The sequence below is a fragment of the Saccostrea cucullata genome, unplaced genomic scaffold, assembly GCF_032062105.1.
Source record: "Saccostrea cucullata isolate Sc308-1 unplaced genomic scaffold, CSIRO_AGI_Scuc_v1 ctg272, whole genome shotgun sequence".
Classification (NCBI taxonomy): Eukaryota; Metazoa; Mollusca; class Bivalvia; order Ostreida; family Ostreidae; genus Saccostrea; species Saccostrea cuccullata.
In genome coordinates, this window is record NW_026938795.1 from 693,573 (window position 1) to 720,146 (window position 26,574).

General features: G+C 33.3%; 1 protein-coding gene and 1 long non-coding RNA gene across 2 annotated transcripts; both read left to right on the plus strand.

The window, feature by feature from the left end:
• Window positions 1–1,967: 1,967 nt before the first annotated feature.
• LOC134251307 (uncharacterized) lies at window positions 1,968–13,485 on the plus strand. The gene is made up of 3 exons (XR_009988708.1): window positions 1,968–2,054; window positions 2,245–2,340; window positions 13,387–13,485. It is a non-coding gene; the product is annotated as an uncharacterized LOC134251307 (long non-coding RNA).
• A 54-nt stretch (window positions 13,486–13,539) lies between these two features.
• On the plus strand, window positions 13,540–25,185 carry LOC134251279 (uncharacterized). Its single transcript, XM_062733663.1, has 17 exons — window positions 13,540–13,552; window positions 13,632–13,904; window positions 14,922–15,057; window positions 15,207–15,417; window positions 15,698–16,767; window positions 16,865–16,985; window positions 17,740–17,808; window positions 18,040–18,076; window positions 19,610–19,927; window positions 20,053–20,186; window positions 20,532–20,727; window positions 20,933–21,047; window positions 21,268–21,427; window positions 21,568–21,690; window positions 23,520–23,634; window positions 24,062–24,155; window positions 24,258–25,185. The coding sequence occupies exons 1-17, from the start codon at window positions 13,540–13,542 to the stop codon at window positions 24,391–24,393; spliced, it is 3,321 nt and encodes a 1,106-aa protein (XP_062589647.1). The 3' UTR covers window positions 24,394–25,185.
• The last annotated feature ends 1,389 nt before the right edge of the window (window positions 25,186–26,574 follow it).

A 26,574-nucleotide genomic window follows, 5' to 3' on the forward strand; every position in this document is an offset into this window, starting at 1 on the left:
TGGTTGCCTTCTTGACAGTTCTTCTTGAAACGGAAGTCAGAGCGTAAGTTGTTTTTGTTTAGTTTCATAATAATATACTTTAAAAGCCATATGAAAGTTTGCCAAAGAATGGAGGCATACAAGGCTCGGAAATTCCACCGATCTGAGACAAGATAATTCTTTATTTTAAAAGTTATAATTTAAAAAAAAATGAGTTGACAGGAACACCATTTATGAATTTGATTACTTTTGAAAAAGGAACAAGATGTGTTTGTGAAACACTATGCACCCGGCGGCAACAAAGTTAAAAAACATTTTTTAGCATATAGGTCACATTCAAGGTTACAAGGTCATTGGTCATTGTCAAAGAACTTGATAAGTGAAGTATGCATACCAAATATGAAGTCTCTATCTTTCATGGCGTATATTGTTTTTGTCCTGTCTGTCTGTTTATCTGTTTGTCTGCAAATTTTAACCTTCGTCATAACTTTTGAATCATGAATGAAAGAGACTTCATATTTGGTATGCATACTCTACTAATTAAACTCTTTCAAATGACCCCAAGGTCAATGACCTTGTGACCTTGACTGTGACCTACATGCTACAAAAAGTTTTTTCTGCAAACTTTAACCTTTGCCATAACTTTTGAACCATAAAAGATAGAGACTTCATATTGGTATGCATACACCATTGATAAAGTTCTTTTAAATGACAACATGGTCAATGACCTTGACTGTGACCTATACGTTAAATATAGCTTTTTTGTCGGCAAACTTTAACCTTCGCCATAACTTTTGAACGAAGAAAGATAGAGACTTAATATTTGGCATGCATACTCCACTAATTAAGCCCTTTCACATGATACCAAGGTCAATGGCCTTGTGACCTTGACTGTGTCCTATATGCTAAAAATAGCTTTTTAGAACCTTCACCATAACTTTTGAACCATGGGAGATAGAGACTTCATATTTGGTATGCATACTTCACTTATAAAGTTCTTTCAAATCACCATGGCCAATGATCTTGTGTTCTTGACTGTGACCTATATGCTAAAAATATGCTTTTTAACTTTATTGCAGCCGGGCGCATAGTGTTTCACAAACACATCTTGTTTAATCTATAATGTGCTTAAAGTGCCCATAAAGAACTGAATTTGCAGTTTTCATCTTCTGAACGTCAGGTAAATGCTTAAGCTAGACCCAGCATGACTTAATAGTGTATCTAAAGATGAATGATGCTGCATTCTTGTTTTTGAGGAAACTTGAGGCCTTAACTGTTTTCTAAATGGGTCACTAAAAAATGATGATAAAAATTTTTATTGCATATTCTTGAACATTTATTTGATATGAAACTTATAAAAGAGTCACAAAAATATAATTTGTGCTTTATAACTTATAATATTTTTATCAAGAGGTATTTTTTTCGTGAAGAGAAGGACACTCGAGAGTTTTGCAGCACTTTTGATATTTTTTAAATCGAAAAAATAACACGTTTATTCAATCAATAAATTCCATTCTTTCAATGTTGAAAATGTAAAAATATCACACCTTCTAAAGTGTGATGTAAAGATTTAACTTGTTGAATTTAGCTTGTATCTTTATAGGAAAACATGTACAAAGACATCAGTGTACTATTCCACATATAGTTATTGTCAAACGTATGTTTGGGTCTGGTAAGTAACGAAAATAAGATCTCATCTCCTCTCAAAACTTTGCATAAAGCAATATTTAATGTCATAATTGATATTATGTAAAGTTACGATATTACAAATATATAATGTTGAACAGGAATCATTGTCACCTGCAACGCAATATAATAGAAATTATGCGAGAAAATTTCCTTTCTTACAGAATTGCTTCAGTATATACTATCAGTCAATATCAGATAAGGGTATATTGGGAAATTTTTCAATTGTCTCTCAATATTTATCTATGAATTTTCATTTCAATGTTTAGATCAATCATTTATGCATTTTGATATTTTGATTAGTGTTTCGTGGGGATATAGAAGACACATTAACTACTATACACAACATGTCTGCTGCCAGGGCTACACGGGGACTAACTGTGAGACGCGTAAGAATATTATAAATATAATATTAAGAATTTTATTCTTAAAAATTGAATACTTATTTGAAATAGTATGGAATAAAAATTGTAACGACGTTTTTTTTTTTGGCGTAAAGTTTTATATTTTCTAGAGTGCAATATTTTTAAGCTATAAGAGTGCAATATTTTTAAGCTATAAGAGTGCAATATTTTTAAGCGATATGCGACCCGCCTTGCAAGAACGGTGGAACATGTGTAGCACCCAACAAGTGCCAGTGTCATGATATAGTGGGTGGAGCCTCTTGTGAAAAGGGTATTTATTTTTATCAATTTTGTCAAGAAAATCATAACTGGTTCACTGTAAATAAAGTGTATAATATTTACATAGCATAACAAAGTTGCTGAAAATGAACTCACTGTCGGGTATCCGCGCCGGTTGTGACATGTTTGGATGCAGTGAAAATGGCGGAGTCAATCAACCGCTTCGATTCATCGAAAGGTTTTAGTCTTATTAAATGGAATCTGTAGTGTGTAATTTTACAACTAAGAGACAGCCTGTGTTTAAAAGCAATTATTTATCCTGTAGTTCTGCCATAAATCCACGAATTTAATGCAAAGAAACTGTTCCGATTGTGACATGATATAGAACAACGTAACATGTTTGGATGACAGAGTTTACAAAACTGTGTACGGTTTGGATGAAGTTGTGATACGGTTTGGATGAGATTCGTTGATATAAAATTATACTTAATATTGTGGTATAATATGTCAATTTAACACTTTTAAAGGAAGGGGCGGGGTTTCCAGGTAAACTGTTTGAAAACTTACCTGGAAACATCTTTAACGAACAAATAAATGGTAACATATCAAAACTTAATAAATCATATTTCGTAAAAAAAAAGGGGGGGGGGTCACAAACAAATACTACGAAAGGATGGCTTGACTGTACTGCAACCGCAAAAAAGAGAGTAGGGTTACAGGCCTTTCAATGAAAAAGTTCCACAGTCCACAGTAAGAGGATAATAATGATTTAAATTGGGGGGGAAATGGTGTAAGAAGCCGACCCCCCTTTATTTTTTAGCCCTTAGTCAATATACTGTTTCCTGTTTCTTTTTCATTTCATTCTTTTATTACGTAATCAGACACGTTCGGTTTATACGTACAACGAATATATACTATTCTCTGAATATATTGATTCATGAAATAATTCGAACCTGAAAAAAATGACACTCAAAAAAGAAGAAGGTCGAATTGAAATTTTCCAAACCCGAAAATCCTATTTCGTATGTGTGTGTGTGTGGGGGGGGGAGGGTGTATAATGATTGAATTTCTTTCTCTATCATTTTTTTCAAACGCTATATACTGCTTACCCTTCTTTGGTTATTTGGCTGTTGAAAGTGGGTGGGGAGGGATGTAAACAACGCCCAAATGTTCAATGCATGCCTATTTAATGATAGCAACACCCCCCTCCCCCTCGGGTTCAATGCCTATGTTATATAGAGTTCTTTTCTTATTATTCTCATACTTAGAATATAATTATTTTATATTCGAATGAACATAGTGAGGGAGAATATAACATAGGCAGTCAATGTGGCAAGCTTATTACAAAATTAAAATCACTACAAATTGGGGTCCGGCATTACACGATCAGTCGCTCAATACAGCTGTGAACACCATCTATGTCCTATACTCAGCATTCAGGGTCATTGAGCAGTGAGGGATCTTTTTCGTGCCAGCACCTACTGCGACACGGGAACTCGGTTTATACGGTCTCATCCGAAGGACCGTTCTCTCCCACAGTTGGATTCGAACCCGCGACGTAAGGATCGACTCCTTCCTTCCTGACTCTAGAGCATTCGCTCTAACCAGTGCGCCTTGCGTTCGATGCAAGAGCACCAACGAATGTTGGAAACGTGGGATAATCTGCATAACGGGCAATTTGTATAGTAGAGAATACGTATGCAGTTTATTGCACAAAAACTAAGGAATTCGTACACGTAGTACTGGAGAATTTTTTTTTCTTTTTGGACAGCAAGACAAGAATGACAAGGTTCATCCAGTTTTAGCTGCAGATAACATTATGGTTTCATATTTTAGTGTCAAACACTAAAATGTATAGAATCATGACGCTGCAGTTTCTAATCCAATTTAAGACAGTCGAGACTACATTGAATCTGTATACAGTGTATATTATGTCGTTTTGAGAAGGAAAGGAGGGGGGGGGAGAATTTAGAGTAACTCTTTGGTAACTCACTGTTGACGGGATATACTTAACATATCTTACATTTATTTTATGCTATCAGGCACGTAGTATCATTTTTAAAGAAGAAAGGGGATGTGATCGAAAACTTTCCTTTAAATCATGCGGCGGAAAAGGGATTCAAGATTTTTATATGAAATCAAGACAACTGTTACAGTAAAAACAATGTTTGAAAAAGGGAAAGGTGGCTCTTTTCAACTTTCATCTATGTGCCTATGAAAAAGTTATATGAATTGATACTAATATATATGTTATCATAAACGCCATTTCCTCCATGTAAGGGCGTATTAAACATGCAAACTGGTTCGCATAGCTCTACAGGATTCAGAAATTTGAAACTATAGACTGTCCAAACCGTAACATATAGATGTTGAATTTGCATCCAAACTAGAACACTCCCATAATCCAAACCGTACTATATTTGTTACGGGTACATAAAATAAAACGTTTTTTAAATACATTTCTTGAATGGGACACAAATTACACTTTCAATATCTTATTCACTCTAAAAAAAGTTTTACTTGTTGTTTTTAAAATAAGATATTAGATTAAGAAAAACTAGTAATTATTAGTAATCCATTTAGTCAGAATAGCAAGTAAATGACTATCATAGTTAGTAATTGTAAACATGATTAGTAATAAGGATGAATTCATTTACTTATAAAATGATTTACTAAGTATCAATAGAATTACTTAAATTATAGGAATTGTATTACTTTAAGTTAGTAATGAACTACTCATTTTTGTTAAATTATTATTACTTAATTTAGAGATAATATGCTTTCTATTTACTAAATTTTATGAATTATTACTAAGTAAATGTAATTCTGAAATTAATCAAAATCTAGAATATTATTACTCAAAAGAATACTAAGTAAATGAAATACTTATCATATTTACTAAAATCGACATTATTTACTAGAAACACTGCAAGGTACCGACCCTCTGACATGTGAGTACTACTCACAGATTTCTTTATTTGAGTTCCCTAATTGGGCCCTCTGAATAGTTTAGTAGAAGAAATCTACTTATGATGGAAACAATTATATTTTCTATTTCTTTTGCCAATTTCTTTGTAATTATTTTATTATATATAACAATAAAACATTTGATTCCAAATTCGAAAGCCTTATAAATTGAATAAGTTGTATATTTTTAAGGACCATTTTAAAAATGGTTAAACATTTCAAGTACTTAATTTCGCATTTTTATTAGTGTGACTTTTTTTTCACATGAAGGTATATTTAGAAGAAAGATAACTCCTCCTCACAGACAATTAATGATTAGACTACCATATTTAAGTAAATACTGATCTGAATTCTCCTTGATTTAGTAAATAAATGTTTGTTTTAAGTAAATTAATTAATACAATTCAAACAAGATGTGTTTGTGAAACACCTATGCCCCTGTATGGCAACATAGCAAAGGTTAAACTTTTCTTATATGCAAATTTAAATTATTGGGATTTCTTGATATTTCCAAGGTCAAAAGGTCAAGGTTATTGGTATCTAATGAAAGGTCTTGCCACAAAAAATACATTTGTGAAATGTGGAAACACTTGCCTCAACCCTTCAGAAGTTATGGTCAAGGTTACCAATTTTGAAATGTAGGTCAAACTCCAAGGTCAAGGACAAAGGGACAGATTTGGTGGTACCCTAAGAAAGGTCTTGTCACAAGGATGAACTATGTAAAGTATGAATGCACTAACCCTAATCCTTTTAAAGATACAGTCAAGGTTTGCTTTTTAAAAGTGGGTCAAACTCCAAGGTCAAGGTCAAAGGGTCAAAGTTCTTGATATCCTATGAATGGTCTTCTCAAAATGATTACATATATATAAGTATGAAAACACTATTCCTTACCGTTCAAAAGTTATGGCCAAGGTTAAAGTTTTTTTTCACAAGGATGGAAATCTCCAGGGTCATGGTCAAAATTTCATAGTTGTTGGTATTCAATGAATGTTCTTAGCTTTCAACAAAAAATATATATGTGAAGTATAAATGTCCTGGTATTTACTGTTCAAAAGATTTGGATAAAGAATAAGTTTGGATTTTTTGTGTATAAGTGAGTCAAACTTTAAGGTCAAGGTAAAATTTGGTGATACTCAGAGAAAGGTCTTGTTACAAGGAATACACGTGTGAAATATGAAAGTCATAGCTCCACTAAATCAAAAGTTATGGGCAAGGTTAAAGTTTCTGCAGATAAACAGACAAACATAGGGACAGCTAGACAGACAGACGGACACGACAAAAATTATATACCCCCGAAACTTCGTTTACGGGGGCATTAAATTATGAATTATATAGTAAATAGTGGTAAAATGTAAGTAAAGACCAAGTAATGTTATTACTTATATACGCAAATTTAAGTAAATATAAATTACTAAGTAAAACTTTTTAGTGTGTAAGTAAAACAATTCTTTAAAATACAAAAATCAAGTAAAACATTTGAATCTAGTAATTGACATATATTTCAGTAATTGATTTTAAATTTTAAGTAAATGCTTAGTAATTATCTATTACTTATCTTTGTTATTTCAAGTAAAAAATGACTACTAAGTAAAACTTTTTTAAGAGTGTTTGTAAAATGATTTTTCTTTCTTTTGGCTGCTTCAGATTTTAAAAATATTTGATATTATTTTAACAATCACGAATTAAAACTTGCTAAAGGGGTAAGAATGTCATGTGCATCGATAAAAAAATGCATCGACGAGTTATTTAAATGAACTTTATAAACAGAATAGAAACACATCATTTTGATTAACCAAATACCTATAAAATTTCAATAAAAACTTGAGAAAAAAATTAATATTTACCAAAATATAGACCTGGAAAAGGAACACAGTATTCACTGTTTGTACATTTTACGCCATTTTCACCGCATCCAAACATGTCACAACCGGCGCGGATACCCGACAGTGGAACTGTTTATCATCCTATTTTGAACTCATATTGGTGAATATTGACACAGAGTTTGAAGCTGAAGTTCTCTAGACTTACAGTAGTTTTTTTAGTATTACTCTTTATTGGCTATATATAAAAACACTTTATTCTATGGCCACTATAATAATTTTAATCTACATGTATATGTGTCCCAGTGTTACGTAGAATTTAAATCCAGATTAAATTTTGTCCGGGTGGTCATTTTTCAACGTTGAATATTGAGACAAAAGGTGTTGAATCTAGACCCTAGTCCGCTGAAAATTGAGTCGGTTCGTGGAATTTTGACCATGAAATTAGTTCTAAATTCAACAACATAAAATATTACACAATTATTGCTGTTTTCGAGGTCAATACAATGATTTAGCCATCTGATGAGAACAATATTCACCGAGCCCGAAAAGCGAGTTGAATATTGTATTTCACTTTTTCTGGCCCAGTGGTTCTTGAGAAGAAGATTTTCAAAGATTTTTCCTATATATTTCTATATTAAACTTTGATTCCCCATTGTGGCCCCGCCCTTACCCCTGGGGTCATGATTTGAACAATTTAGAATCTACATTATACCAGGATGCCTCCACATAAGTTTCAGCTTTTCTGGCCCAGTGGTTCTTGAGAAGAAGATTTTCAAAGATTTTTCCTATATATTTCTTTGTAAAACTTTGATGCCCTATTGTGGCCCCGCCCTTCCCCCGGGGGTCATGATTTGAACAATTTAGAATCTACACTATACCAGGATGCTTCCACATAAGTTTCAGCTTTTCTGGCCCATTGGTTCTTGAGAAGAAGATTTTCAAAGATTTTTCCTATGTATTTCTATATAAAACTTTGGTTCCCCATTGTGGCCCCGCCCTTCCCCCGGGGGTCATGATTTGAACAATTTAGAATCTACATTATACCAGGATGCCTCCACATAAGTTTCAGCTTTTCTGGCCCAGTGGTTCTTGAGAAGAAGATTTTCAAAGATTTTTCCTATATATTTCTATGTAAAACTTTGATTCCCTATAATGGCCCTGCCCTTCCCCCAGGGGTCATGATTCCTACAATTTAGAATTGATACTACCCCAGGATGCTTCCACATAAGCTTCACTTTTTCTGGCCCAGTGGTTCTTGAGAAGAAGATTTTCAAAGATTTTTCCTATATATTTCTATATTAAACTTTGATTCCCCATTGTGGCCCCGCCCTTACCCCTGGGGTCATGATTTGAACAATTTAGAATCTACATTATACCAGGATGCCTCCACATAAGTTTCAGCTTTTCTGGCCCAGTGGTTCTTGAGAAGAAGATTTTCAAAGATTTTTCCTATATATTTCTTTGTAAAACTTTGATGCCCTATTGTGGCCCCGCCCTTCCACCGGGGGTCATGATTTGAACAATTTAGAATCTACACTACCCCAGGATGCTTCCACATAAGTTTCAGCTTTTCTGGCCCATTGGTTCTTGAGAAGAAGATTTTCAAAGATTTTTCCTATATATTTCTATATAAAACTTTGGTTCCCCATTGTGGCCCCGCCCTTCCCCCGGGGGTCATGATTTGAACAATTTAGAATCTACATTATACCAGGATGCCTCCACATAAGTTTCAGCTTTTCTGGCCCAGTGGTTCTTGAGAAGAAGATTTTCAAAGATTTTTCCTATATATTTCTATGTAAAACTTTGATTCCCTATAATGGCCCTGCCCTTCCCCCAGGGGTCATGATTCCTACAATTTAGAATTGACACTACCCCAGGATGCTTCCACATAAGCTTCACTTTTTCTGGCCCAGTGGTTCTTGAGAAGAAGATTTTCAAAGATTTTTCCTATATATTTCTATATTAAACTTTGATTCCCCATTGTGGCCCCGCCCTTACCCCTGGGGTCATGATTTGAACAATTTAGAATCTACATTATACCAGGATGCCTCCACATAAGTTTCAGCTTTTCTGGCCCAGTGGTTCTTGAGAAGAAGATTTTCAAAGATTTTTCCTATATATTTCTTTGTAAAACTTTGATGCCCTATTGTGGCCCCGCCCTTCCACCGGGGGTCATGATTTGAACAATTTAGAATCTACACTATACCAGGATGCTTCCACATAAGTTTCAGCTTTTCTGGCCCATTGGTTCTTGAGAAGAAGATTTTCAAAGATTTTTCCTATATATTTCTATATAAAACTTTGGTTCCCCATTGTGGCCCCGCCCTTCCCCCGGGGGTCATGATTTGAACAATTTAGAATCTACATTATACCAGGATGCCTCCACATAAGTTTCAGCTTTTCTGGCCCAGTGGTTCTTGAGAAGAAGATTTTCAAAGATTTTTCCTATATATTTCTATGTAAAACTTTGATGCCCTATTGTGGCCCCGCCCTTCCCCCGGGGGTCATGATGTGAACAATTTAGAATCTACACTATACCAGGATGCTTCCACATAAGTTTCAGCTTTTCTGGCCCAGTGGTTCTTGAGAAGATTTTCAAAGATTTTTCCTATATATTTCTATATAAAACTTTGATTCCCCATTGTGGCCCCGCCCTTCCCCCGGGGGTCATGATTTGAACAATTTAGAATCTACACTACCACAGGATGCTTCCACATACGTTTCAGCTTTACTGGCCCAGTAGTTCTTGAGAAGAAGATTTTTTAATGACCCAACCCTATTTTTGTCTTTTCTTGATTATCTCCCCTTGCGAGGGGATATGTCCCTTCATTTTAACAATTTAAATTCCCCTTCACCTAAGGATGCTTTGTACCAAGTTTGGTTAAAATTGGCCCAGTGGTTCTTGAGAAGAAGTCGAAAATGTGAAAAGTTTACAGACGGACGGACGACGGGCAAAATGTGATCAGAAAAGCTCACTTGAGCCTTCGGCTCAGGTGAGCTAAAAATGTTCGGTAAAAATGTTAGAGGGGGCCCCTGCATCCCCTCCTACCACCCTCACCCTAAAATATATATTCACTTATGTTCTGTTCACATGAGAAAAAAAATCATAGTCATTTAAATAGCTTTCCAAAACAATTTGTATCAATTTGGAATTTCCCAATCTATTTTTAGATCAATGTAGAGGGAATAAATCCTTGTATTGACCTGGAACATCACGTGCAGGTCAATACAACGTAATATTTTTCTCACATAGTTCAGCCAATCAGAGAGATGGAAATTATTCAATCATATAATAAACATATTTATGAATTGATATTAACAACTATCATTAAATATAACACTTAATTCAATTTTTATTTTTTAGAATACCATGTTTATTTACAGTAACTTTGTTAAAGAACACTTTACAGTATGCTTATGAACACTTTACAAGTATACTGAACAAGTATTCCGAAGTCGACATCAAAAGATGCTGGAATTCCCCATTGATAACATTTACAGTCTTCCGAGAAGTTTTTTGATAAACTGTTGGAATACGTCGGGCACAAATTGTGCTCCTTTATAAACTGACCTGTTTATATATTCCTGAGAAACAGAATTAATTCAACTTTCAATGATTTATTAAAAATTAGAAAAAAAAATACCAAGCTGTTGAAAAAGGACCCCAAGTATAAATTCCACGACGTTTGGTTTCCATTTTCAGAGTTATGTCCAAGACACGATGTAGTTACGATATCGAGACATTACTTTTTTATAGTTTCTATAATATTTCTCTATTCTCGTGCGTTTATTACATGACTTCCTGTTTTAAGACTATTTCCTTACTGTCAATATCCTCGATATTGCCGATATCAAATCATGATTGTTCCAAGAATTGTGGTTTCCATCCTTATAATATTGTGTGTTTTACAACTTTTACTTAAACTTTTTTTAATAAATCTTTCCCTGAAGTGTCGATATCGTCGATATCGACGATATCGTTTCGATATCGAATCATTTTTGTAAAGCCCTTGGTAAATACCTTCCCTGTTACTTTGAATGTGTTTATGTTTATTTACTTTACTTTTACGGAGATTTTACCTGCCGTCGATATCGACGATATCGTATCGATATCGAATCATGATTGTTAAAAGCATATTACTTTACCAACCTTCACCATAATACAAAAACTTTATTTTTACATCACTTCTGTGTTTAATAAGTTTACCTTACTGTCGATATCGACGATATCGTATCGATATCGAATCCTGATTGTTGAAATATTTTCAAGATTTGTCACCCTATCCAAAAACCTTACTCTAAATCTAATCTAAAACAATAACAACCCTAATGCTGTCTTAATCATAATTTATTTTCATATTCATGCCAATTATGAATCAATTTTGATTCACTTGTGACTTTGAAAAATTATGTTATACCTCATTATGAAAATAAATTGTGCAAATAGGATCGATATCTACGATATCGTCATGATATTGTTGATATATATAATATAAAGTCTCAAATATGGCCAAGATATTTCCAATTAATAGTGCTCATGACGATCGATATCGATACGATATCGACATAATATTGTCGATATCGTCGATATCGACATCGAATTTGTTCTTGGACATGTATGCATTTTCAACAGTAAAAAAGTACCCCGGTACAATATTCAACTTTGAAAATAAACCCCGGGAAAATTTTCAACCCGGTCAATATTCAACGTTACACCAGCGATCCTGCCTTTCCGCGATTTTATATTCGCCACCTGTGTGCTTTTCTGCGACCTCATACTGCTTTTCCGCGACTGGTTTTTAGCTCTACTGGTCAGAGACCAGAAGAGCTTATGCGAAAATCTGTCTGTCTGTAAACAATTTTTCAAAATGCTACTCCTCCTACAGTTTTGATCCAATTTCAATATAACTTGGCACACAAGTACAACATAAGATATACATCGGTTTTTGATTTTGAAACGGTGTTGCCACTAAAAATAGAAATTTTTGAAATTTTTTAAAATACCACAGTTTTATCCAATTTCAATATAACTTGGCACACAAAGAACACTAAGATACATAATTCTGTGCATCGGTTTTTGATTTCAGTGAACGGTGTTGCCGTGGTTACTCAAAATAGAAATTTCTGTAAAATTCTTTCAAAATGCTACTCTTCCTACAGTTTTGGTCCAATTTCAATATATCTTGGCACACAAGTAGACTACACTAAGATTCATAATTCTGTGCATCGGTTTTTGATTTCGAGAAGTTTTTTGATAAAAATAGAAATTTCTGTGAAATGCTTTCAAAATGCTAATTCTCCTACAGTTTTGATCCAATTTCAATATAACTTGGCACACAAGTAGACTACACTAAGATACATATATTCGGTTTGATTTCGATGAACGGTGTTGCCATGGTTACTAAAAATAGAAATTTCTGAGAAATTCTTTCAATGATTTATTTCAAATAACTTGGCACAAGTAAAAAAAAATACATAATTCTGTGCATTTGTTTTTGATTTCGATGAACAGTGTTGCCGTGGTTACTAAAAATAGAAATTTCTGTAAAATTTTTCAAAATGCTACTCCTCCTACAGTTTTGGTCCAATTTCAATATAACTTAGCTGACAAGTAGACTACACTAAGATACATAATTCTGTGCATCTGGTTTTCTTTTGATTAGCGGCAAGGATCATTTTTTTTTATATTGCTGTTTTAAAGTCCACCTGTCCCAACTGCTACTTTTCTCTTCCTTTGTTTTAAGTATAAACCAGTAGAGCTATAGTCTCTAATTTTTACTATGCGTTATTAGTTATTTCCTATTTTTTGAAACCTCCTTTCCGCGATTTTTAATTCAATGGTCATGGTGAGCGCTTAGCATCAAACAGTTACCGATATTTACCTTATTTTCCCTAAAGAAGTTATACTCTGTAGTGATGTAGAGTGTGATAGAAATTATAAACCAGTACAGAAACAATTGTGGTAACAAATGTATTATATCCAATGGAAAAGAGAGTTCAATGTAGGAATGGCGATAATCGCGGAGATGCAGGATTTGGATTTTTCCGCAGAAAAGCTGTGTCAAATTGTGGGAAAATGACACCCCCACCCCCACCCCACCCCACCCCCCCCCCGAAAAAAAGAAAAGCGAAGTACAAAAAATCCATATGACGTAAGAATTATTTACAGCCAGACAACTTGTTTATTTTTCAAATATTTCTTTTTAAATTGCACTTTCGATAATTTCCATCTTACCAGTCTACATTCGAAAAATAAGTAACGAAGTAATACTAATGCCTACATACAGATGAGGATATTTTTATTTTAGCTGTGACATGTTCGCATCTAAGACCTTGTTATCCGGGTTCCTGCCTCAATGACACCTGCTCCTGTGACCAAGGCTTCAGCGGATCATCATGTCTTCAAAGTGAAGAACAGCTTTTTCTTTGATTGTTATTTAAACAAAGAATATTTTTTGCACATGTTTAATGTTGGCATTTCCTTTCAAGCAGTACTTTTACTGCTATATTTTTTTAAATATAATTACTTAAAATGATATTTTTCCTTTTTCAGTCGATCCTCCTGGTGCAAAATTTACAACTCTGAATACAAAGTTACTGCATGTTAGGAGAGCTGACAACCGTCTATTATACGAGTACAACGCAGATGCCTTCTCCTCTCTCCAATCGCTATGGGTGAACAGGAAGGACTATAACTATTTCTTGATTCACTTCGAGGCTATTTTCAACCCTGATCTGTCCTTTCCAGCGTTCTACATCCAAAATTTTAGCATTGGGATTGTTTCTGCCTATGCAAGGGTTGTTCTCGCCAAAATAGGCCGAACTGGTATTATGATAATTAATAATACTTATTACCTACATCGTCTCAGACCATGGTCCGGAGTCCGCATTTAGCTCTCTACAGAATGGTAAAGGATCGGGTATTTTGGCCGTGGTTTGCGACGAATCATAAACACAAAAATTATTTGTATTCTGATAGATTATTGTACATATTCTTCCTCCGTCAGTCATCATTTCCTGTTGTTATTTTTCTCTTACATGTATAATTTAAGAAATGGAAGAAATGAAATGTATGGAGATAACGAACAATATTCAACTTGAAAGTAAATATAAACAATAAAAATCATAAGTAAAGCAAACACAGGCCTCTAAAAACAACAGAGAGAGAACTAGGTGTCATGAAGACTTAAGCGTCCTTGATAAAAATGTCCATATTTGCATTACGAATTAAGGCTCTAATCAATTGGAGAAACTTTGAAACAACAATCTTGTGTTAGATTTCTCCGATCAAGAAAAGGAACTAACGGCATGTGTGACCGATCGACAGGGGTTGTTTACTCCTCCTTGACACCTGATCCCACATCTTATGTTTTTAGAGATACATTTTAGCTCTGCTACTCTGCTCTACTTGTATTATCTCGATGGATTTTTGAGCTTGATTACTGTTCGTGTTTTTAATATTTCATGCTGCTGCACGTGAAACCCTTACTCTGAAGAAGAAAGAGTTAAACTTTTTGGAGTAAAAAAAGAGTTATTCTGAAAATAAACCATAGGATTATAAAAAGGAATGAAGAATTTGTATAATTCACTAAAAAATACTGAAATATTAGTGCTGTTCTAATGCCAGTATAATGATTTAGATAGTCTAGGATAAAAAAAGCAATATATGTATAAAATAACGTTCATTTGAAAATATGAATCCGACCCTTATTTCGCAATCGTGACAAGGAGAAAACGGCGGACATGACCGGTTGGAGATGTTTACTCCTAAAGGTTCATATATATATATATATATATTATATACGTACGATTTCACATATAACGCTTGATCATTTTTGTTTAGGTGGAACGACTGATGTTAGTTTAAATACAACACTCTCATGCCCAGGTACCTTTAGCAGGGCAATGCCATACAACGGACAACTGATTTGTAAAATTTCATATGATCAATTCAACAGGGTGATTGAAGATGGCGACAAGTGAGTTAAATTTAAAAACACATTCTTGATACATCTTGTATGCTCTCTGTTTGTCAACTTTTGTGATACTTCTTGTATACTATTTGTAATGTCAATAAACTTTCTTGATACATCTTGCAATCTATCTAAATTCAATATTTTTTTTTCAGTTTAACTATACTTGCAGTAACAGAAACAAGCGGATTTAGAAATCTTAGGAACATGGATAATTTTTTCAGGAAAGATAATTATACCTCAGCAATATCTCACAGATCCCTTAACTTCATTTTCGACTTTACGAAACCTAAACATTGTTCTGATTCAAACAATTGTGCGTTGTATGAATTGTTACCACTGAAACTATCAAATGATGCAAGTAAGGTAATTGTCTCATTTTATTTTCTTTTAGTGTCCATACATCCATGATACATACATACCTAAAATGTACATATTTTAGTATGTAAATATTGTATTGCCTTTTAATGGGAAAAAGATTTTATCGTATGTGTTTGTTGTTATTCCAATTTTATTCCATAAACGATACTAACAGTTTAAGTGTGTATGATTGTTTTCTATTCTAGTTCAAATGTTTAAAAAGAAATTATAATCATCAATTCAAAACACAATCTGAAGATGTTTTATTTATATTTTTTTTGGTAAGGACCCATTTACGTTCGAAATAAATGGATGGAATGATATTCCCTCAGGAATCAAAACCTACTTTCTAGAGGTGCATAACCTGAAAAAGAAAACCGATTCTGATGCACTGACGGAGGAAGCACCAATGCATCCACTCAGTCGTAAGGAAGGACATATACCAGAAAAACCCTTTGAAGAATTTACACCACCCGATCCAGGAGTTTATTCATTCATTTTGCAAGTAACAGATAAAGCTAACAACTCGGAGTTTGCAAGACAGATTGCTATATATGACCCAAATTCTACAATCACAACAACTGAAGAATCTAACTTGTACGTGTCCAGTGCAGAGAAACTCAGTAATTACAGCTGGCAATCAAGGTGTTCCACAGTGGAAATCACGTGGAGAGACTACTTCAGAAACTCATACCAGGTGGAAAACCACTTCTTTTTGCCAGTCGAGAATTTTCCTATTCAAGTAGAAGGCGGTGAATTAAAGGAGCTGAAGAATGAAGTTGTGAAATATGTGAAAGAAGTTTACGATGACCATGACGGAAAAAGAACCGTCTCGGCTGTGAAACACGTGAATGGAATAACTGAATTTGAAGTATACTACACGTTTATTTCATATAGAAATACACCAACAACTGCAAGTAACAACTTCGACAATATCACAGAAACAATGACAACTGCTAATACAACTGAATCTGGTAACTTTACATTCACGTCAGGAAATTTTGAAAATACTATAACGTCAGAAATAAAATCAACAAAGAATAAATACACAATCCCTTCTTCAACTATGTCAACGGTAACCGTTATGACAAGTGGATCACCATGTATATATACAATGAACGGGAAGGAAATGGAAAACCAGTGGAATAAGATACATGATATCACAAACAGTACATTTGTTCTTAAATACGAATGGAAAGACGGTGACAGTATAAATATCTCTGTCAGAGCTCGCGATATAGTAAACAATAGAAAGACCAATTCCAGACTAGTAAATTTTGACGGCTCGCCACCATCTGCAAGTGATGCTTTGTTTACAAAAAATGTTGGCAACAAAACATATGATTACTCAAGCAGGTAAAACGTGATATAAGTATATTTTATCACTTTTCCCGGTTTGTTCTATAAATATTTCAGACAGATGTTTACATGGGTCTGTACTTTTATTTTCTAGCGTTCGTATAAGTGCTTCGGATAAACACAGCGGTGTTCGACAGGTCAGATGGCGAATAAGGTACAGAAACAAGCAAAACAACATACATAAAGAAGGATTTTTCTTGAACAACCCGGTTCAGGTTTGAAATTTTCTACTTAATTAAAGGACATTCTAAAAAATGCAATTTAAATTGTCGTTTCGTTTGTAATGAGAGTTAGGATATGAATTTGTTTTTAAAGATTCCTATGAGGAAAACATAGGACTTAATGAACATTTAAAAAGTGCGTGTTTTAGATATATGAATTGCATCCTTTTTATCATATCTAATATGTTTAAAATCGAAAGTAAACTACATCTGTATTTAATACTTATATCATTGTTCAAATATTCTATTTTTCAAAGTGCTAATTGGAGGTCTTTGATAGCAAATTGCTTAATTAAAAATACAAAAGAACTTGCTTTCACTGGAGTTCAACCATCAGCCTTCCTTCACTAAAACGATTAATCCAACTAATTGAATTTATAGGAACCATTGACAATAAACTGTGTAAAAATTATTATATGATACTGTAGAGGGATTTCTAAGATATACAATATATTGTACAGTCGTTTGTTAAACGAGTTCGACTGAGACAGCCATTTTTTCACAAGTGACCAGGACGTCATTTTCACATTGTGACGTCCCAAAGAAAACCCAGGATATGCTATTTAAAGAACTTGTGTATGGCTATGTGTGTAGTGATCAAAATGGTTTTGGATATGACCTTTTTGATACTCGTAATTAATAAAAAAAGCAATTTAAAATTCGGGTGTTATTAATATGAATTTGTTTTTAAAGATTCCTATGAGGAAAAACATAGGACTAATTGAACATTTAAAAAGTTTTGTTTTAGATATATGATTGCTCCACGTCTGATGACTGTTACTGTATTCCTATGGGAGAATGCTACAAAAAGGACACAGCCTGACAACTATTTTACTGTGGAATTAGGCATTCAACAGTTTATCATCCAAAGTTACCCTTTAATGGTATAGTGATCAAAATGGTGGTATGACCTTATGATACTCATTAATACGAACAGCAATTAATTCGAGTGTTATTGATCGTGAAACCAAATTTAAATGTTTCTTTAATCCATGATATTTATCAGTGGCAAAAATATTAATCTCACAACCTATACTTTACTGTTTAGCTCAACAGTTTAACGTCCTTTAATGGAATTGAAGCTGGTGAGTAGCATTCTTGGATTTCTGGTGAAATCTCTTCTACAAAAACTATCAAAAGCACACTACAGGCTATAACCCAATTTCTACAAAAGGGTCAGTGTGTGATTTAAAATAACTTTTTGGAAAGAATTTTCGAAAATAAAATGACGAAGATTTTTAAAAGATAAAATACTGGAGATGGGATCATCAGAAGTTTATTTAGCATGAAACACATGGAGATAACGAATGGTATTCAAGACAAAAAGTCCTTTCAACAATATAAAAAAGAAGCAGAGCGAATACGGACCTCCAAAACATCAGAGGTGGGATCAGGTGCCATGGAGGAGTGAGCATCCCCTGCCGACTGTTCACACCCGCCGTGTGCTCCTTGTCATGATCAGGATATAACGGAAAAATCCATCGTCAATATTCAGTGTATAAATAATTGACTTACCATTAGTATGCAATTAGTCAGAATTTGACTCAATGATAAATTGTATTTGCTGACAAGGTTTTTGTTGATATTCTCATTTCATCAACTTGTTTGCCAATAATTTACCTTTTTTATAGAAATTTTTCATACGACGGTTATGTAGAGCATGCTCTTGCATATTGAATCAATTGAGATACACAAACTCCGTATGCAGGTGATGAAGGTATATCATTGCTGATTAAGTAAGGGAAGTTGACGATAGAAAAGTTAAAGGCATCACATTTATCATAAAACTTGGATGTTATATTACCATTAACGTCTTTTCAAGTAATATATTCAACCCCTGGTCGTATCCAAATATGAAACATGTGTAAGAGCTTGTGGTATCTTTTATTTTAAGCTCACCAGGACATATCATTTCGACATAAGAATGGGAATTACAATTGTTAATTGACAATACGTCGTCGATATATCTAAATGTCGAGTTGAAGGCCACAGCAAGTTTTTTCTTCTTTTCACGCATAAGATTTTGCACAGAGTCTGCTTCATATGAATATAAAAATAGGTCAGCTAGTAACAGGGCGCAATTGGTACCAATGGGTATTCCAATAGATTGTTGGAAGATCTGGTTTCCAAAAAACAGCATAGATATTGTCAATCATGTAATGCCGACATGTCACATCTGCTATGTAATGTGTGTATTGTTCAGATAAACGGAGAAATCGTTTTAAATCTGGTATTAAAAGAATGGAAAACATTTAGGCAAAACACTTCCGAATTACAACCCATTAATAGATTGCATTTGCAAAAAAAACAAAAACAAAAACAAAAACAAACAAACAAACAAAAAAACAAACAAACAAACAAACAAACATCGTTGTGATGATTGTGAATTTTCAGATTATTACTTTAAACTTATTTTTATAATAAATACCTACTTTTAACTTTTTTTCTTTGCTTTTAATAAACAAGATGCTTTTATTTCATTGACATTTCCAAAAAAGTCACAAGATAGGTTTTTTTTATGCTGTGATATGGATTTTCAAAAACATTTCTCTTCAGGAACATGATAGGTTTTTTTTGTCTCTGTTGTGGTACATGTAATTAATTTTTTTCTATTAAAGGTGTTGGGATTAAAAATCTTCAAAAAGAGTCGATTGGGAACGAAGTTAAGTTTACCTGGGATAATATACCTTCCTGCTATAAAGTTGCAGACATCACCATCTTCGTTTATATCGACTGCGATAAATCCAAACCTCCTCGAGAGATAGCCCTACCCACAGATAAAACAGAATATACCCTGAGCAGTCTGGAGTCAGGGAAAGAGTACTGTGTTGAGGTGATATCAAACAATACAGGGAAAACAGCAGCGTTGATGAATTCGTGGAGTATAGAGACACCGCCAGCCATACCCATATCTCTGATTGCAGGTGTCAGCGCAGGTAAACTCTTTAAGAATGACACCATTTTCTTGGTGCTAAATATTCTATTTGTTGAATTCTAATAGAATGTAGAATTTAGTAATTAGTTTTGATACTTTACACATCAAACAATTTGTTATTTGTAGTCCTGGCCATCTTGCTGGGAATTATTTTGGCGTTTGTCGTTTTATGGAGGACTGGGCGCCTGAATACAGAAACAAAACGTAGATTGACCATGTACCTAAAGAGACCGGTTACCATGATGATGGGAAAACGAAAGGTATCTAACAAACCATTCTCTTCCAAATGAATAATTTTCCGGTGAAAGTATTTGTTAAAAATCTAATTTACCAAACAAATGCAATATCACCACAAATTCATCCAACGATTTAAACCAAAAAGACTATTTTCTAGACAAACAAGATACTACCTTTGGGGTTTCGGGGAACTTTTTTATGTCCTGTGCCTAGTGTTTGAAGATTCCTTTTAGATCAATCACTTAATATTATCTTCACATTTTTTTCATCACAGTAACCTGCTTTTTGAAATGATGTTTTTCAAAATCTATTGCCATTAGTCTATTAAAATTGACTCTACAAAGAGCTTCCTAAATGGTCTCTTGCAGACGGGGTTCTACAATGGACATTTTCAAGATGAGGAAATTTACGACTTTGGCAGAATGGTTTTTTCTGACAACGAGGGCTGGTTATATACTTTTGATGATATAACACTGAAGGGAAAAATTAAATCTGGAGACTTCGCTGATATCTATTTAGCAGAACTCTGCAAGAAAGATGTTATTGTGGCTAAAATTTTAAAAGGTTTTAAAATTATGTTTAAAAAATATATTTTAAAGATAGACAATATCAAATTCTGCTTCATTTTAATACACAAATAGGTCTGCTTATAACAGAGCTCAATTGGTACCCATGGGAAATCCAATTAATCATTGGAAGACCTGATGTCTAGAAACCAGATGGCAATCAGAAACTCAATTAAATCTTTATATTTGTTTTTACATTGCAGAGGATTACAATGAAGAAGACCGCCTCGTTTTACAGGCCAAGATCAGCTTCTTTGCCACCGAGGTTCCACCTCACGAAAATATCATACAATTTTTAGGATCGGTCCTGAATCATCCCTCTCTGTATGTTGTTTATCAATGATATATTGACCAGCATAAAATTATCATAATTTTTTTTCTTTAACACAAAATTTAGTTTTCAGAAAATAGCACTGTTTTTCTATGGTATACACATCGTTAAATACAGAGTTTTTTAACGCATTCTTCTTAAAAAATCATAAATTTTTTGAATACCATAAACGCCACCTCCTGAAATTAATAAATAAACCTTAACCTTTCTAGTTGGACCATATATGCTTCTGGAATATTGTGAGCTTGGGCAATTAAAAGAATGGCTGATTGGACAAAAAGATAAAATAAATGATGACATGATAACATCTCTCTGTAAAATAGTCCACGGTATAGCCAAAGGCATGGAGGCCCTGGCAATCAAAGGAGTGGGTATAAAATGAGAATACTTAAATACACCTAACGTGAAATATCTGCATAAAATTAAATTAATTTTGTTATGTTTGAAAAGAAGTTTGAAATATAGTTTATCTATCATAGCTTAGTTAAATATTTATTTTTAATCTAGATTGTACACAAAAGGTTGACGGCCAGAAATATTCTACTGACCTCAAACCTTGTTCCCAAAGTAGCAGGCTTTGGTCCCACACCCGAGGAGGGAGAGAACGAATTAAATAAAAAGGAAGCCATGGTATACTTATTAATAAATTGTTATAAATTTTTCTTTATTAGCGACGTATTGATAGATTTTAAAGATTAGAGTGTTTCCTTAGTAGCAATGTATTTATGGATTTTAAAGAGTAGAAAGGTTTATGCACTAGGAAAGTGTGCAATGTTTTTGGATGAATTTCGGGGGGACTTTTTTTTAAACTGCTATCCTCCATTTTCTTCTCACGACAGAAACTTGGTATGTATGTAAAGTTCACCAAGATATGTTATTGAGTCAAGTGCTGGCTGACGTTTTTCATATCAATTGTTAGTCCATTATTTATGCACTGACGTTTTTTTTTATATTTCCCGGTCGTGACAAGGAACACACGGACGGTGTGACTAGTCGGCAGAGGATGCTCACTCCTCCATGGCACCTAATCCCACCTTTTGTTTTGGATGTCCGTGTTTACTCCTATGTTGTATTGTTTAATGGACTTTTGAGCTAGAGTACTGTTCTTTATCTCCCTATATTTCATAATTCATAATTTCTTTGAATTTCTTTTGAAACACTAGTTTTTTTCAATAATGTTTGTCCGCTTTTTATAAAACGTGACACAACAAAAGACAAGAAAACATTGATGTAACCATCAATTGTCGCCCGGGAAGTATATAAAGTAAACAATGAAATTGAGTCTTGATCATCAAACCGCTTCGATATGTATGAAAAGGCATGTAATTGATGGAGGATAGCTGCGAATATTTTGAAAACTTCTAGTCGGATAAAAATCAAACCAAAACGATATCATTTTAAATTGTTTTATAAATGTTGACTGCATAAATATAAATTGAAGTTAGACACTGCATCACCTATAATCAAAAATATATTTCAATTTTAAAATATTTGACGTTTTTATGCGAGAAGTAAAATTCATTAAAAAAAGGGAGCCCGTTTTTTATAGTAAATGATAAACAACTTTATATATTAAATATGAAAACATATATATATTTTGAATTTCATTTTTGAAAATATATTTTTTCGTAATTTATATGATTAACAATCTTTTCAATATTTAGAAAACCTTTAATTCTTAATAACTACTCCCACCCCAATCCCCATGCACAAACAATCAAACTTATATGAAGAGCATCCTCCGGGTACACAAAGAATTGTTATTGTGTATATCCTTTTTAAATATTAATGAAAGATATTGTCACCAGAATTTTTTTTATTTTTCAAATATTTTTCAAAATAAGTTATTTTTTATTATAAACAGACATTTTTTAAAAAAAATCATATAAAGGCAAAATATAATAATAACACGGTTCCGATAAATGACAGAATTTTTGTTACCGTTGTCTTCTACGATAATTTATCTATAGAACCATAAATGACATTTTTGTCTTTAATTTCATTGATCTCCGTAAACAGCGTCAACAATTCGTTTTGTAAGATGAGTTTTACCGGCAGCAAGAAGAGTTTTGATGCTGTTTAATAGTTTTTATGGAGATATAAGAAAAATCAAAAACAAACATTTTACATATACTGAGTATTTTTTAGATAAAAATTTAACACAAATATAAAAAGTTTGCAAGTGCCTTTCCTCTCAAAGTGTAAATGGCTACGATTGTGGAGAATGGTGGTACTCCGAAATTACATGTTATTTTTATGCTTTGAGTTAAAACATATAACAGAAACAAACGCATGCGGGGAAACTTCTCAACTTTTTATAGTTAAACAGCACCATAGAATAAAAAAACAATTTCATGCAGAGTGATAACAAATTATTGATAGTTTGCAAAGAATAAATGAAAAGTTGCTCCAAACAAAGATTACCTAACAGCAATGATTGTGAAACTGTTTTGTTTAAGGAAAGAAAACCAATTAAGTGGCTTGCCCCAGAGTGTTATGGTTCAATGAAGACTTGTACTTCAATCAGTGATGTATGGGCTTTTGGGGTTGTCATCTGGGAAACATTCAGTACTGGTGAGCAAACATTTTAATTGAAATATACTTTTTCGTCAATTGATTTACAATCGTCATTGCAAAATTCTCAATGTGGGCCTGACTGGTCGATAGGGAATTTTGACTTTCCATGGCACCTGATCCCGTATCAGATATTTCAAGCATCCGTACTTGCTCTGCTCTCAATAGTTATAATTACCGGTAATTAAGGTCAGACGACACGTTTCTCAAAAATATATAATCTTTTCCAAGAATTTCACAATTTTTGGTGAACATATACTAGTATTTAAAAACATTTTGAAAACAATTAAGAAATCACAAGAGAATTACAATTATGCCAATTTTTTTTTTTATAAAGTACCAAGTAAAACAAAACATATATTTGAGAAAGGTGTCCTCCGACCTGAAGCTATTATATAACTAACGGTTTCTACACATTTCATTACAGGACAGAATCCTTACCCTGGAATTGATTGGAAAGTTCTCACAATGAAAGTAAAGAATGGCTACAGAATGAGCGCCCCAGAATTTTGTCCCGAAACGTAAGTACATAGAACAATCATCTGCAAAATGATAATTGATTTCGAAATCATTATCAGAACAATCTGTTAATACGAGATGTTAATATCTGTTTTAATAATTAGCCACGCGGTGTTAATGAGAAATTGCTGGGAGACCAAACCCGAGGATAGAGCGACTTTCACCAATATCGTGACGACGCTTGACAGGTACTATGACGCACGATTCCCGGACTCAGTGTATGCTACAGACGCAGTTTAGGCTTGCAGAAATAATCACTTAGTTATAAATCCAAATTTAACGATACGCATCCTTCATTTTTGATATTTTAATGACAATCCAACAATATTTTTCCTTTTTTGCATCTATTGTCTTAAACTGTTAGAAAAGTGATGGAATATGAACTTAAATATGTTGAGAGAGCAACAACTACTGATTAACTTGCCACGGCTAAGTTTTATTTAAAATTTTGATACATTTGTGCGCACATGATGCAATTTTCTTTAACCAAGTTTGAGTCTAATCCTCATAATCAACGTTTTGACGTCTATATTTATAAGTCTATAAGTCTTTTAATAAGAAGATTTTACAACCTATTCAAATCAAAATGTGCAGAAAGAATGTTTGAGGATGGTATTTCGGATCATTTAACATGCCATTATCTAAATTATTTCATTTAAACGGCGATTTGTTTTTAAAATCAGATTTGTAATTAAAAAAAAGTGCTTCTTATGGTCGGTGGGGGCATCATGGTCTCACGGTAAGAGTCGTCAGTAAGTGAACACGTTTGTATGCCCTTTATTCTCTCAGTATCCTTACGCAGTATAAATAGCTTATTTAATTAAATATACTCAGTTTTAATTGTTACTGGAAATGATTTACCTTGCTGACACTGTACTGCTCGTCGTTGAACAAGGCATATTTAATCATAAAGTCCATCTGTACAGAAATAAGAAATGACGGTGGATATAGGTGAAGTACTCGTAAAGTAGATCCATGTCCTCTTTTGAATCATAATCAGACTATAATATAAATTTAAATTCAAAGGTATAGAAAATTAAATTTAAATTTAGCAAAACAAACAAACAAAGGATTGCTGCACTGTTTTGAGCTCTTCCTATATCTTTCTAACTCTAACCCTGGTTCATCATGCTACAGAATTTGCATCTATATTTGTTGGATTAACAGAAATTCACAAAAGAATGCAGAATGTTCTGGAGAATCATAAAAAACCCAAACTATACATTTAGGTATTTATTTCAACTTATCAGAGTTGAAAAGGAAAACTGGTGATTGCTGTGTACAATATTTTGTTTTGTGAATCTATTCAATTAGATAACAGTCTTCTGTTTTTCGTCTACATTACTATTTAAGCTAAGATTAAATCACCATGACAACAACGATGTTACTTTATTACATTTGATGTATGACAGGGTTTTTTTTTTATCAAGAAGTAAAATAATGTATGTTCATGAAACTGATACAGTAGATTATACTTTTCTAAAAAATCATGAAAATAACAATTTAAGTCATGTTTATATGCTTGAAATAAATGACATAATTGCAGAGATTTTTCAGTCTTCTTCAAGTTCAGTTTCACAAAATAAAATGATTAAAATAGTTGTATAGAATTCTAAAAATCATTGCACAAGGTTTACATTTTTTTAGCATTATAGAAATTTGATATTTACATCAGTTACAATCAGAATACATGGTATATCAATCCAAACAGCCAGCAATATTTAAGGTCTTTCGTCTTCACGGAAGACCTTATAGTGATTCTACTGTTTCTTCTTCTTATTATTTTTCCGTACATCTAATTTTGTGCACGCGATTTCTCAAAGACTACTGGAGGGATTTTCATGAAATTTGCAGAAATAATGTGTTATTATCTAAAGTTATTTTATCCGAGAGATTTTTTGAAAATTCTTATCTAGTGCCAAGTTACTGACACTTTTCTGATTTTAAAATGATATTTTGTCCAGGGTTAATCTCAAGAACGGCAAAAGATACCACTGTGAAACTTTCAGGGATTATAGATCGTGATAAGTACTATCCAGGACGCGATCTTTTGTTCGTCGTCTCTACTTCCGGTCGTTACCAGATGCGAATTTAAAAAGTCAAATTTTCTAGCTTTTTTGTTTTTCAATATTTTTGAATTATTTTAGGAAAGTTAATAGACATCATTTTAATTAGGCTAAATATATAATTTGTTTGTAAATTGATAAATCCAAACTCGTGATATTAACATTTGAAAATCTGAAGCGGGTCCAAAATGGCGGATGTCTCCGTAGACTCCACCATTTAGCGAATAGGGGTTTACGGAGGCAGCCAAGCGTTTTGTTGAACGAAAGTGACATAAGGATCAATGAAATGTGAAGGAGTACTTGGATTGTCACGTCGTAGTTACGTTGCAATTCTTGTAAAACTAAGGTTTTAATC

Coding starts and splice junctions, on each gene's coding strand:
- LOC134251279 (XM_062733663.1), top strand. Junction 17,809..18,039: donor AATGCTACAAAAAGGACACA/GCCTGACAACTA, acceptor TTTACTGTTTAG/CTCAACAGTTTAACGTCCTT. Junction 18,077..19,609: donor CTTTAATGGAATTGAAGCTG/GTGAGTAGCATT, acceptor TTTCTATTAAAG/GTGTTGGGATTAAAAATCTT.